Source organism: Pristiophorus japonicus, chromosome 11 (genome assembly GCF_044704955.1).
Source record: "Pristiophorus japonicus isolate sPriJap1 chromosome 11, sPriJap1.hap1, whole genome shotgun sequence".
Lineage (NCBI taxonomy): Eukaryota > Metazoa > Chordata > Chondrichthyes > Pristiophoridae > Pristiophorus > Pristiophorus japonicus.
In genome coordinates this window covers 87817872-87832893 of record NC_091987.1, presented here as the reverse complement: position 1 = coordinate 87832893, position 15022 = coordinate 87817872, and the positions used below count along the sequence as shown (strand labels likewise).

The following is a 15022-nucleotide window of genomic DNA, read 5'->3' as shown; positions in this document are numbered from 1 at the left end:
GCATGTCCTGGAGTTCAGCCTCCGTTTGTGCGTAGATGCAGGCGTCGTCCGCATATCGTAGCTCCTACCTACCTACTGCCCAGCTCCACTGATCCTCGAGAGCGTTTTTTTTTCATACTTACCTACCCGCTCAGTCAAAGATCTCGCCAGGGCAATCGGAGGACGGTGCACACCTGTAGTCCGCTCCCCAGCGGGACTTCGAAACCGCCGGTGTGCTTCAGCTGGGGAGTTTTTCGCCGACCCGGTTCTTGCCCAAAACGGCCAATACTGCCGAGAAACCGGGCGGTGAACCACTGGAAATTCTCGCCCCCAGCCCGTTTATCCTTTCCTGACGATATGTATACCCTCGTATTTCTGGTATCATCCTTGTAAATCTTCTCTCCTAATAAAGCTGGTTAAGTCAATCCTGAGGCAGAGCAGAATCCATTACAGTGAATTGTTACGTGATCTGCATCTGACAACACTCCTTCCTTGTTCTATAGCCCAGAAGAGCAACCGAGTGTAATGTGGCCAAATTTGCTGATGATACAAAGATAGGTGGGAAAGCAAGTTGTGAGGAGGACGCAAAGAATCTGCAAAAGGGATATAGATAGGTTAAGTGAGTGGGCAAAAATTTGGCAGATGCAATATAATGTGGGAAAATGTGAGGTTATCCACTTTGGTAGGAAAAATCAAAAAGCAAATTATTTAAATGGGGTGAGATTACAAAATGCTGTGGTACAGAGGGATCAGGGGGTCCTTGTACACGAAACAAAGTTAGCTTGCAGGTACAGCAAGTAATTAGGAAGGCAAATGGAATGTTGGCCTTTATTGCAAGGGGGATGGAGTATAAAAGTAGGGAAGTCCTGCTATAACTGTCCAGGGCATTGGCGAGACCACACCTGGAGTACTGCGTACAGTTTTGATCTCCTTATTTAAGGAAGGATATACATGCATTGGAGGCAGTTCAGAGAAGGTTCACGAGGTTGATTACAGATATTAAGTGTTGTCATATGAAGACAGGATGAGCAGGTTGGGCCTATACTCATTGGAGTTTAGAAGACTGAGAGGTGATCTTATAGAAATGTATAAGATTCTGAGGGGGCTTAACAGGGTAGATTCAGAGAGAATGTGTCCCCTAGTGGGAGAATCTAGAACTAGGGGGCACAGTTTCAGAATAAGGGGTCGCCCATTTAAAATGGAAATGAGGAGGAATTTCTTCTCTGAGGGTCGTGAATCTTTGAAATTCTCTACCTCAGAAAGCTGTGGAGGTTGGGTCATTGAATATATTTCATGTGGAGATGGACCAATTTTTGAACGATAGGGGAGTCAAGGGTCATGGGAAGTGGGCAGGGAAGTGGAGTTGAGGCCAGGATCAGATCAGCCATGATCTTATTGAATGCTGAAGCAGGCTCGAGGGGCCAAATGGCCTATCCCTGCTCCTATTTCTTATGATCCAAAAAAGTTTCTTACCCATTCTGTTTCTCTGATCCCATTACAGGAGAAGAAATGTATGTGCTGAAGCTCTGCCCTAGTATACATGTTCCAAGAACGTCTACAAATGAATAATAAAGCTTCTGTGAACCTTGAGATGGAAGTCCTCTGGCCAGTTACCATTTCTTTACCTTTGAACTATATTTTAATACGGCTATTTATAATAGACTATTCTAGCTACCTGTCAAACTACCAGGATCCGAGCTGGATTTATTTGCCAACTTTAACATTGTAAGTGTAGTGATTCAAGGTGGTTTTAATTTCTGTTAATATTTCCCTGTAAGCTGGTCAGTATAAATCAAGAGAGAATCCTTTTAAATTTTAGTTTGATCATTTACACTTCATTACTAGGCCAGATAGTTACAGGTAGATCCATCAACAACGCTTCCTTAATCCTACTTGGATTCTTGGTCAAAGTTTTCTTTTTGTGCATAGTTATACTGCTGGGGATATGTATACTGCCTTATGGACCTATAAAGAACGAGGAGAGAGCAATCAATATGAAACATACTTTAACTTTACTTGGTACATGATTTTTTTGGAACAAAATCTAAAAACTAATGGTTATAGTTCTGCCCTCCGAATCCTCCAGAACACCCTCCTGGTCCAGATAGGAGACTGTTCCTTTCTCTGAGTGTCGTCCTAGGAACATGATTAAATCATTCAGCCGCTCTAGCCTGTTCCACCATTCTATTACATCATGACTGATCTGTACCTCAACTCCATTTAGCTACCCATATTCAATAATCCCTCAATACCCTTACCCAACAAATCTTTATCAATCTCAGTCTTGAAAAATGATCCAGCATCCAGTGTCATTTATTTTTTTGGGGGGGTGGGGGGTGGAGAGGGGAGAGTAACAGATTTCATCACCCTTTGTGTGAAAAACTACTTCCTTATTCAACCATTAAATTGCCTAGCTCTAATTTTAAGATTGTGGACGGGGACACGCACGCATGCGCACACACAGAATTTCTTGCCCCAGCTGCTCTTGAAGATGTACCTGTGTACATGTTTTTAGGCTGAAATATGGTTGGGGGCAGAATGGTTCTATTGAGCAATTACTGTAATGCATTATGCCATTACTTGGAGAAGGCTACTCTGTAATAAAAAGTCAGAGGTACATGGATGAAGGTGACAGAGCAAACCAATGCAACCTCACTTGTGGCCCAAACCTGGGAGCAGGAAAGGAAGAAATTTTGCCAACACCAGTTTGTCAAGTTAAGTGTGCAAACATTTGACAGAATCTTAATAGGTTGCCGGTACAGTTAATGGGCGCTGGAAATGGTTGCAACGCTAACCAAGTGAAATTAGTCTGGGGACATGGAGATAGGTGGCACAGCACTCACCTTCCATGCAATGCCATCCTGGTGGCGTTGCTGGAGGGATCTGGGATGAAGTTCAGGTCTGCCGTTGCAGCTGCTCACAGCCTGAGTGAGTGAAACTGGAGCTTGCAGGGAATTGTGGGTACTGAAGTAGTCTGACAATTAAAGGGGCCATGCACACTGAAGATATATAAAAGATATAGTGAATCAATACATTTTTCAGCCCTTTCTGCCTTTTAAAAAATATTCAATATTTAATTGAAGTTCCAAATGTGAATATTCAGCTGTTAAAGCTGAATTACCTTCCCAAACTCAACAAATGGGAAAACTGCCTCAGCACCAACACAACTGACTCAGCAAGCCAGAGAAGGGACACAGAGCATCTCACACACCGCACTCCAGCTTTGTGCAGGGGATAAACACTGCAAAAATGGCCCTCTACCCACAGAGGCCAGGAGGCCCTCCAGAAAGAATGATGTGGGAGTACATCACTGCCAGCAGTATCACCCCACCACCTGGTTCCAGTGCCCAAAGAAGCTTCAGGACCTCAGACCAGGAGTCAAGGTCAGTCAATGCATCTTCAAAAGACGTCTCCTACCAACTGCATCACTAGCCTCACACACTGCTCAATGCAGGACCCCCAATCACCTACCAATAATCCACACCAATGATGAGGCAACATCTCCCATTCCCCTTGGTGGAGATGGTGCAGGCCGTTCTTGGCAGGGGCACGGCTGAGCCCTAGGCCAGCAGCGGGTTGAAAGGATAAAAGATGCGGCTATCCTCATACGGTATCCTCCTTCTTGCATGCACCTCTTGCTTTCCCGCCCTTCCGCCAATACAATTCCACCCTTGTGTCTTCTTCATTTCACACATCCAATAAATGCAGCCTGCTCAACCAGTGGGTCAACAAGAGGCAGCCTGCCTAGCCAGTGGGACCGTCAGCAGATGATTCCATACTGGATATCCCGGCCACAAAGGGGCTGTCTGGGATGCATCCTTCTGTTTGATTCCACCTCTTCGGCTTCCTCCTCTTCCCTCAGAGTGGATGCAGTAAATGTGAAATACTCAGTTGGCCATCTCTACCCAAGACGGAATGTTGTTTTTCTCTCCAAGAATGTAGCGGGACCTGCCGAATATTCGCAACATGTTCGGTCTTCTCAAAGGCCTTCATTTACCATCCAAGCCCTTGCAAGCATCCAGCAGCACTCTATACACATAAAAAAACATTTCATATCTATGCAGCAAGCCACTACTTCAACAAAATAATTTTTTTTTTTTTAAAAACAGACCAAACCCTTAATAACAAACTTACCTGAATGATGTGCGTGTCCCATCAAGAGCTTCAGACATCACCACTATCGGCTTGCTTGCACGCTTAGGAACCAGAGCTGAATTCAGCGTTAGGGTCGAAGTTGTCGTTGGGGATGTTAAGTCGCTGTTGCACACCGATTGACGTACCATGCCGCCATATTTTTTTTTGCACAGTGCTGCCAGTTACTAGCCAGGGACCTGCCACCAGCTGCAAAAGAGCGGCAGCTGCCATTTTGTCATTTCATGATGCTACGGAGCATTCACTGATCAGCTCTGCTGGGTGGGCCACATGTGCCTGCATGCCAGACAAGAGACTCCCAAAGCAAGTGCTCTACTCGGAACTCCAAAACGGCAAACAAGCCAAAGGTGGGCAGAGGAAATATTACAAGGACACCTTCAAAGCCTCCCTGATAAAGTGTAACATTCCCACCAACACCTGGGAGTCCCTGGCCAAAGACCGCCCAAAGTGGAGGAAGAGCATCCGGGAGGGCGCTGAGCACCTAGAGTCTCATCGCCGAGAGCATACAGAAATCAAGTGCAGGCAGCTGAAAGAGCATGCGGCAAACTTGTCCCACCCTCCCTTACTCCCAATGACTATCTGTCCCATTTGTGACAGAGTCTGTGGCTCTTGTATTGGACTGTTCAGCCACCTGAGGACTCATTTTAAGAGTGGAAGCAAGTCTTCCTCGATTCCGAGGGGCTGCCTATGATGGTGATGGTGCTACGGAGTGGCGGTGAGTACTTCAATTTCTAGCCCGTAGTCTGTTACCACGTATAGCTGGCAAATTGTGTACGCACATATAACGTGGCCATACCGTGTCAAAACAGTGATGGGATAATTGCAGTAATTGGATAATTGCAGTAATTTGTTTTGTCTTAACTGATACAGTAGTCACTTGAGTGACACACTGGCTAATTTGCAGGAACATTCTGCTTTACTTCATGACTTAAGCTTGCAAAAGAAACAGACTTTTTCAAGGGTTGATCAGACATAGAAACATAACCAAGCAAAATTCTTAAATGAAATTAGAAAAATTCAACTGTTAATCATAAACTCACTTTTCTTCATGTGGTTAAGATATTAAATTTATGTTTCCCATTCAACAAACACCACACCCACAGAGACAGTCCGATATAGGACCAGAACCATAACAGGAACTACGCTGAAGAAACTTGGCATCAGTTACAACTTCTCCCAGGAGAACCTTATTTACCAATGCTTCTCAGAACTTTAAAGCTTTAAAGTTTAAGAGGGGGTCAGACGGTCATATTAAGTTTAAGCCAGAAGGTATGCAGCCCAGGAAGTCGGCAAGAAAGACAGGAATTCTGGGGGTAGAAGAGAGCGGGGTGGTTTAAGGACTTAATGATACGTAATCACACTTTAACAAGGTGCCAACAGCTACTTCAAATGTCAAAAATAGTAGGTACGCTCAATACGGTTTAAGTAGCACCTTTGTATTTGATGCCTATGGTTTTATCCACCCTCACCAACAAATGTGAGGAACTCATGGATTTTTTTGTCACTAAGATTGAAACTATTCAATCAGCTGCCTCCGCCACTTCCTTCCCTTCCTCTAGTCCATTGGGGCCAAACTTCCTCATTCGCCCTGCTTTCATCATAGGCAGTCCCGCAGAATTGAATAAGACATGCTTCCACTCTTTTTAAAAAAAAAGAGTCCATTGGTGACTGAACAGTCCAATACGAGAACCACAGTCTCTGTCACAGGTGGGACTTATAGTCATTGAGGGAAAGGGTGGGTGGGACAGACTTGCCGCATGCGCTTGATTTCTGTATGCTTTTGAAATTTAAAAAAAATGCTCTTGGCGATGAGACTCGAGGTGCTCAGCGCCCTCCCGGATGCTCTTTCTCCACTTAGGGCGGTCTTTGGCCAGGGACTCCCAGGTATCAGTGGAGATGTCGCACTTTATACTGGAGGCTTTTTGAGGGTTTCCTTGTAAGGTTTCTTCTGACCACCTTTGGTTTGTTTGCCTTGAAGGAGTTCCGAGTAGAGCGCTTGCTTTGAAAGTCTCGTGTCTGGCATGCGGACAATGTGGCCTGCCCAGCGGAGCTGATCAAGTGTGGTCAGTGCTTCAATGCTGGGGATGTTGGCCTGGACGAGGACGCTAATGTTGGTGCGTCTGTCCTCCCAGGGGATTTGTAAGATCTTGCAGAGACATCGTTGGTGGTATTTCTCCAGCGGCTTGAGGTGTCTACTGTACATGGTCCTTGTCTCTGAGCCATACAGGAGGGTGGGTATTACTACAGCCCTGTAGACCATGAGCTTGGTGGCAGTTTTCAGGGCCTGGTCTTCAAACATTCTTTTCCTCAGGCGGCCAAAGGCTGCACTGGCGCACTGGAGGCATCGTCGTCAATGTCTGCTCTTGTTGATCGGAGGCTCCTGAGATATTGGAAGCGGTCCACGTTGTCCAGGGCCGCGTCGTGGGGGGCAGCGCTATGTAGCGTGGACAGGCTGCTGGATGACCTTTGTTTTATGGATGTTTAGTGTAAGGCCCATGCTTTCGTACGCCTCAGTAAATACGTCATAGACATTAGGTTTGACTGCAAATTCAAGAAAGGAATTTGATGTTCATATCCACCATGGCTGGGCTGGGATTTTGTGTTATCTTCAAGATCTTCAGCACTCATACAAATACATACCACACATTAAATTAAAGTTTAATATTATGTGAAAGGTTTTAAATGAACCAAATCTGGGCAACTTCAGTATATAGAAAAAAAGAGACAGCAAGTATAAAACAAAACTGATTTTGTTAGAATCAAAGCTGGAAAATGGAAGAAGCAGAACAGTAATTCCAGAATAATTGGGATTATTCTGCAGAGACTAGGGGCTCAATTTTCCCCAAAGCTTTTTTTTGACATTCTTGAAGAACTACCCCCGTTTTTTTGGGGCCTCAAGTATGGCAAACAAAAGTTCTAAGTTTCTCCGTTGGATTTCTTCATTTTGGCGCAGCCTAACCTGTCCTTTAGTTTTGGGGGTGGAGCCTTGATCTGTGCCAAAAAGATCGGGTTGCCACGGTAACCAGGGACACAAAGCAGGCCGAGGCTGGAAAGTGAAACATACAGCCAGCTCGCAACACATTAAAATACATTGCAGCAACTTATCTCCAATTATTAAAGTCCCTCCCCCCACCACCACCACTCCCGATGCCAGTGCCGTTCCCCGCCCCATATCCCAGGCCTCCAGGTCTGCTTCCCCCGTCCGCCCCGAGCCTAGAGTGGCTTGCCAGTCCCGCACCCCCGCCCACCCCTAGCCCCAAGTGGCTTGGCAGTCCCACTCCCCCGACCCTAGCCCCGAGTGCCTGGTCGGTCCCGCTCCCAACCCGAACTGAGCCAAAGGGCTTGCCGGTCTGCTTCCCTAGCCCCGAGTGGCTTGCCGGTCCCGTTCCCCCACCCCTAGTCCTGGCCGAAGGGCTTGCCGGTCTGCTTCCCTAGCCCGCCCCGAGGGGCTTGCCGATCCCAATCCCCCGCCCGACCCTAGTCCTGACTGAAGGGCTTGCCGGTGTGCTTCCCCACCCAACCCTGGCCCCGAGTGGCCTCCCGGTCCGCTCCCCCACCCCTAGCCAGGGACGAGTGGCCTCCCGGTCCGCATTACGACTCCTTTAGTTGAAAAAAAACTTACCTAAAAAAAATCATAACAGTTAGGCTGGTGCAAATTGATCGGGGAAAACTGTTTTTTTTTTTAAACTTAGGCCAAAAAAAGCAGCCTGCTCCAAAAAAAAACGGCGCAATCACTGGGGAAAATTGAGCCCCAAGGTTAGTAGGGGAAAGCATCAGCCGTATGCTAAGTAAAACCAAAATGAGGAAAAGCCAGCTATAGCAGAACAAAAACTATAGCAAATCATCACTATATTCACAAGAGCACAAATTTAAAGTAGACTTTGAAATCTATAGAACTTAACCTGACACATGCAGCAGTTTCATAATCATGCCCATAGGGTTGCTAGGGGAACAGATGCAAATTTGTAAAAGACATATGAAGATTAAATTAACAGTTTTAAGATGATCTCTGCAACTCCTTTCTCATTTTTTTCTATCATCATTTGGGTTTTCATAAGCCTTTGTGGCAATTGCTCCGACATGCATTTTATTCTCTACCGCTCCATGAGTGCCATCAAGGAGTTCCATGGGAATGTCCACTTTTTGTGGCAAACAGCAAGACCAGTGAAAGAATGCCAGCCAGGTCCAGCTGCACCAAAGGTGTTCCAGCTCTTCGCCCGCCCGCGCCCCCCCCCCCTCACGCCCCCCCCCCTCACGCCATAGCCTCATATCTACATCCAGATGTGCACATACCTCGCCATGACAGAGCATTAATGCATGCAGAAGCTCCAGTGCTCAAGATAGCTTGTGATAGCAGGCCCAATGGCTCAGATACGATATACGAGAAGCCCTGACCAAAAGTCTGAAAATTTATGACAGGTAAAGAAAAATAACAAAAAGGTTCTGGAAAAATGTTGTTCTACTGTCCAAGTTATATCTGGAGTAAGCATAACTATGTTATGGGGGATCTTTGGGCATCTTAAAGGCTGATTTTAATCCTGCCTGCCCTGTGGGCAGTTAAAATGGCCATAGGGACCAACTCTCTGATCCTGCTGCCTTCCCACAGGTTGCAATTTGAAATTTCTTTGAGCAGACAAACAGGACACCCACCAGGAAGCAACATTGTCCTTCTTTAAATATGCAGATCAGGCTCCAATGACATCGGGACCCTGACTACAATTTTAACCCGAGGCATGTGCAGGGAGGCCATCGTAACCTTCACATACAAGCTGGCCATCATCCAGAGTAAAGGGGGGAGGAAATAACTTGGGAATAGGACTTCTTCCAGCTGGCCAGATCCCAATATGATCCCACAATCCCCTTCAACAAATTGTGCTGTGTGGGGGTCAGGTGACCATACCTGCTATATCGAAGGCCTTGTTCTGGGCTGCACGGTCAGTTTTTTGACCAAACAAAGCAAGACTGCAACCCCCCACAATTGTAACAGTATGAAAAACATACTGTAAAGTGTCCTAGATATTCCGTTTTAGCGGAATTAAAGCGCCTCTCCTGGATAGCAATACATCCATCCATCATAAACATGTGTCCCTGACCCTGCACATCTGTTAAACCCAACCCAGGAAAATGGGTTGGGGTCATATCGGGATCCAGCCAGCTGGAAGAAGTCCTATTCCCAAGTTATTTCTAGCAGGAGAAGGAGGGACGTAAAACACAGCTTACAGACTCTACATTGTGACCTTCCCTTTTGTACTTTCTTCGCCTCCCCCTTTCAGTGCTCAAGAATTTGTTCTTTACGAACATTCGCCAACTCTGACAAAGAGTCATCGACCTGAAACGTTAACTGTTTTTCTCTCCACAGATGTTTTTGCTACACACTGAACTGCTAGGTCAGGGCTAGATTTTCCCAAGTTAAAGAATGTTAACATTTAACAGTATTAGTTAAAACACTTTTGGGAGAATATACAGATAGGATAGTTAGAGCAATTTAAGAGTTTTCATTTAATGGGAATCCTCAGAGGTACAGCAAAAACAACAGAAACAAAACAATGTTCTGTACTGTTTTTAAAAATGACACATCCAAGCATAAATTTCTGGCTATATTTAGTTCAAGTTAAGTTGAACCCAACAATCAGCGTAAAGTATATACTCACAGAAACACCTCCAACTGGAAACACCAAAGAAACAATTGTGACAGTACGTACACCAATAGGAATATAAGCAACCTAGGAAGACAAGAAAGCATGTAGTTTCAACTAAACAGAAATGAATGAAGATCAGAAAACAAGTACTGATGACAACATTTGCAGCAAGCTCACTGTACTCTGCAATGTTTTGTATCAGCCACATCCGACAAGTTTTAGGCTATTGGTTGCTTAGTGGCAACTTTCACTGATTGAAAGAAAAACTCGCCTTTTATATAGCACCATTCACACCCTCAGGATGTCCCAATGTGATTTATAGCCAATTAAAGTACTTTTTTGAAATGTAGTCACTCTTGTAATGTAGGAAACACGGCAGCCAACTTGCACACAGCAAGCTCCCCCAGCAATGTGATAATGACCAGATAATCTTTTTTTTAAATAATATTGATTGAGGGATAAATATTGGCCAGGACACCGGGGAGAACTCCCCTGCTCTTCTTCAAAATAGTGCCATGAGATCTTTTACGTCCACCCAAGGGGCCACGGTTTAACATCTCATCCAAACCAGAACCGCTCCGAGTATTGCACTGGAATGTCAGCCTAGATATTTGCTCAAGTCCTTGGAGTTGGACTTGAACCCACAACCTTCTGACTCAGAGGCGAGCACACGACCCATTGAGCCACGATACTGAGGCAGTATCAATCAATTCACATGCAAGACAATGTTCCATTACAAGAGTGCATATTACATATTACACAGTAGAGTCAGCATACTATGAAGACTGGCAGCACTGCCAAATGTAAAAAGGGGAAGAATGGTGTACAGACATCATTCTCCCTAAACAAAACAAACCCCAAAGTGCATAACCACCCAACAGAATGAAACAATATTTTGAGGCCGCATTGGAGTGCTGCATTCCTGAACAAGCTGTTCTTAGAATAAGATATTAAATAAAGGAGCCATTTGCCTGTTTCAATGGTTCAGGCAGATATAAAACTATACCATGGCATGATTTGGGAGAGAGTGTTCTCCTCAAAAAGCCCACTCTCAACCCATCCAATCCCTCAGACTACTGACCCAACTTTAACCTCCCTTTCCTCTCACTATCCTTGAAAACAATACCACTGACCTCATGTTCACCACTTCCACTACATAGGCAAAAGTGCTCGGTGATAGCTTGATGACATAATCTAGTGCAGCACAGACAAATTTCTTGTTTCTCATGATATGCAAGCATTAGTTAGATGTTTTCAACAAATTATCAGCAGCAAAGCAAACCGCAAAATTCTATCGACTTCTCTCTGATTTGGACTGAAAAACCCTTGTGTTCCAACAGCCTGGGTCATTATGTCCTGCCCTATTCCTGCATACAGCTACATTTATTACCAATTTGTTACTATTATTTTGCAGTTGTAACCACAAGACATGAGCAAAAGGAGAACGTGTCAATTTGCAACACCTAAAGCTTTGAGTGGGCCCCCTTCATCACATGACTGATTGGAGGATTAATCCTCCAAGGGGACCAGACACACCCAGCAGTTTCTCTAGAATGTGTAATTAGAACCGCCCTGTCTTCATAATCAGTGACTTTGCAAAGTGTAATTCGAGCCATTCAGACTGCTGACTCCAGACAGAACAGAGCTCACTCTCACAGGTTAAGACCTTCTCCCACCCCTCAAACAAGTTCCTGCCCCACCACCAACCCCCGCCCAAGTTCCTGTCCTACTCCTCCCCCCAGCCCAAGTTCCTGACCATCTTCTCCCCCCCCCCCTCCCCAGGCTTCTCACCTTCTCCCCCTGCACATGTCCTCCCCCCCACCCCAACAAGTATCTGACCTACTCACCCCCCAGCCCAAGTTCCTGACCTATCTCCTTCCCCCCACCCCTCACCCCCCCACTCCACCCCAGCCCAAGTTCCTGATCTATTCACCACCCAGCTCCAGTTCCTGGCATTCTCCCCCTGCCCAAGTCCCCACCCCACAGATTATTGACCTGCTCCCCTCAACAAGTTCCTGACCTCACCACCGCCACTGCCCCGCTCCACAGATGGGGCAGTGTGTGTGGGTCACTGATTGTTAGCAGGTTTATTGGGTATGAAGTGAATTGTGACAGCATTGTGACATCCGGATTTCCTCCAGTTCAATGATGTCACTTGTCACATGAGCACCGAGCTTTCTGAGAAATCAACCATGTGCAGGGGAGGAGGGGGAGATGTGGTGCGGGTGTAAAGTGGTTGGGGTTGGAAGAACATGATCCGTCTTGCCATCTGGATCACGTTTTTGCTCTCAACACCTCCCCCGCCTTTAGACTTAGTTGACATTCTTCACCCATCCCCACGGTGCTCTCCATGCTCTTTACCCTGCTACCCAGCAAGTTCCTGACCTCCTCCGAGTTCTCGTTCTCCGCTCCCCTCGTCCCATCCCCTCCAATCCCCTCTCTCTCTACCCCTCTTTCCCACCCCGCCCCCCCCACCAGTCTCTCTCTCTCTCTCTTTTCCCTCCCCCCGCCCACTGTTTCTCCCTCTCCCCCCGCATCCCCCGCCTCGTTCTCTTCCTCCCACTCACTCACTGTGTATCTCTACCCCAGTCTCACTCTTTCTCTGTCTGTCTGTCTCCTCCAGTCTCGCTCTACCCCTCTCGCACTCTCCACCTCAATCTCTTTCATGCCCCTCTCTCTCTCTCTCTCTCTCTCTCTCTCTCTGCCATCCCCTGCACCACCCAGAGTATCTCTCACTCTCTCTCTCTCTCTCTCTCTCTCCCCCTTTCCTCCCAGTCTCTCTCCTCCTCTCTCCCAGCCCCCAGTATCTCTCCTTCTCCATCCCCCACAGTTCCTCGTTCCCCCAGTCACTCTCTACCCCATCCCCCCCCACTCTGCCCTCTCGTCCCAATCCCCCCCCCCGCTCCCTCAACCATCCCCCCATGTTTCTCTCTCGCTCTTTCCCCCCGCCTGTTTCTCTCTCGCGCATCTCTCTCTTTCTCCCCCCTTCACCCCCCCAGACTCGCTCCTCCACCGCCCCGTCTCTCTTTCTTCTCCCTCTCCCCACAGTTTCGCTCTCTCTCTCCCCCCACCCCAGTCTCTCTCTCTCCGCCCCACCTTGTCTGTCTCTCTCCCTCTCTCGCCCCCCCTTCGTCTCTCACTCTCTCCCCCCCCTCTTCTGCCCCCCCGTCTCTCCCTGTCCCCACCCGTCCCCCCCTCCCCGTCCCTCGTCTCCTCTCTCCCCCTCCCCTGTCCCCCCCTCCCCCCATCCCTCGTCTCCCCTCCCCCTCCCATCTCCTCCCTCCCCACACCCTCCCCTTCCCCCTACACCCATCCCCCCCACCCCCCCCTCCCTACACCCCACCCAAAACCACCTCCCCCCCCCAGCCCCTTCCCTCCACCCCTCCCTCCCCTACTCCTCCTCCTCGCCCCCTCCCCCCACTCTCCACCCCCCCCACACCCTCCCCACCCCCCACCACCTCCACTCCCTCCCCCCACACACTCCCCACCCCCCACCACCTCCACTCCCTCCCCCCACACACCTCCCGCCACCTCCCCCCCACACACCCCACCGCCTCCACCCCCCACACCGCCACCTCCCACCGCCTCCCCCCCCACACCCACCGCCTCCCCCCCACACCTCCCACCCCTCCCCTCCCCACAACCTCCCCCCCCCCACCCACCAACTCCCCTACCCCACACCCTCCCCCTCCACCCTCGCACCACCTCCCCTCCACCCACACACCCTCCCCTCACCACCCATCCACCCCTCCACACACCCGCCTCCCACCATACCCTCCCCCCACCCACCCGCCTCCCACCATACCCTCCCCCCACCCACCCACCCCCCTCCAACGTCCCTCTCTCCCTCCCCTCACCCTCCACCCCCTCCCCTCACCCTCCTCCCCCCTCCCCTCACCCTCCTCCCCCCTCATCCTCCACCCCCTCCCCTCACCCTCCACATCCTCCCCCCCTCCCCTCACCCTCCACCCCCGCCGTCCCCTCACCCCCACTCCCCTCACCCTCCTCCCCCCTCCCCTTCCACCTCCTCCCCCCCTCGACCTCCTCCCCCCCCCCCACCTCCTCCCCCCTCTCTCCCCTCACCCTCACACTCCTCACCTCCTTCCCCCCTCCCCTCACCCTCCACCTCCTCCCCTTCCACCTCCTCCCCCCCACCTCCTCCCCCCTCCCTCTCTCCCCTCACCCTCAAACTCCTCACCTCCTCACCTCACCCTCCACCTCCCCCCCTCATCCTCCACCACCTCCCCTCACCCTCCACATCCTCCCCCCCTCCCCTCACCCTCCACCCCCGCCCCCCCTCCCCTCACCCTCCACCCGCCGTCCCCTCACCCTCCACCTCCTCCCCTCACCCTCCTCATCCCCCCCACCTCCTCCCCCCCTCCCCTCACCCTCCACCCCCTCCCCTCCTCCCCTCACCCTCCACCTCCTCCCCCCCACCTCCTCCCCCCACCTCCTCTCCCCTCACCCTCACCCTCCAACTCCTCACCTCCTCACCCTCCTCCCCTCACCCTCCACCTCCTCCCTCACCCTCCACCTCCTCCCTCACCCTCCACCTCCTCCCCCTCCCTCTCTCCCCTCACCCTCAACCTCCTCACCTCCTCCCCACCTCCCCCTCCACCTCCTCCCCCCCTCCCCTCACCCTCCTCCCCCCCTCCCCTCACCCTCCTCCCCCCTCATCCTCCACCCCCTCCCCTCACCCTCCACATCCTCCCCCCCTCCCCTCACCCTCCACCCCCCCTCCCCTCACCCTCCACCCCCCCTCCCCTCACCCTCCACCCCCCCTCCCCTCACCCTCCACCCCCCCTCCCCTCACCCTCCACCCCCCTCCCCTCACCCTCCACCCCCCTCCCCTCACCCTCATCCCCCCACCTCCTCCCCCCCTCCCCTCACCCTCCACCCCCTCCCCTCCTCACCCTCCACCTCCACCCCCTCCCCTCCTCACCCTCCACCTCCTCCCCCTCATCCCCCTCCACCCTCCCCTCACCCTCCACCTCATCCCCCTCACCCTCCCCTCACCCTCCACCTCATCCCCCTCCACCCTCCCCTCACCCTCCACCTCATCCCCCTCCACCCTCCCCTCACCCTCCACCTCATCCCCCTCCACCCTCCCCTCACCCTCCACCTCATCCCCCTCCACCCTCCCCTCACCCTCCACCTCATCCCCCTCCACCCTCCCCTCACCCTCCACCTCATCCCCCTCCACCCTCCCCTCACCCTCCACCTCATCCCCCTCCACCCTCCCCTCACCCTCC

General features: G+C 50.4%; 1 protein-coding gene across 7 annotated transcripts in view; it reads right to left on the bottom strand.

Annotated features, from left to right (window-relative positions):
- LOC139276151 (type 2 lactosamine alpha-2,3-sialyltransferase-like) overlaps window positions 1-15022 on the bottom strand; it is a 124515-nt gene that overhangs the window by 77693 nt on the left and 31800 nt on the right. For 6 of the 7 annotated variants that reach the window (XM_070893692.1, XM_070893690.1, XM_070893693.1 and 3 more), the window contains one exon: window positions 9783-9854. The exons of the other annotated variant lie outside the window; for it this stretch is intronic. In XM_070893692.1, the coding sequence (XP_070749793.1) occupies window positions 9783-9854 (72 nt within the window). The remainder of the gene's footprint in view (window positions 1-9782; window positions 9855-15022) is intronic. 7 annotated transcript variants of the gene reach the window in all.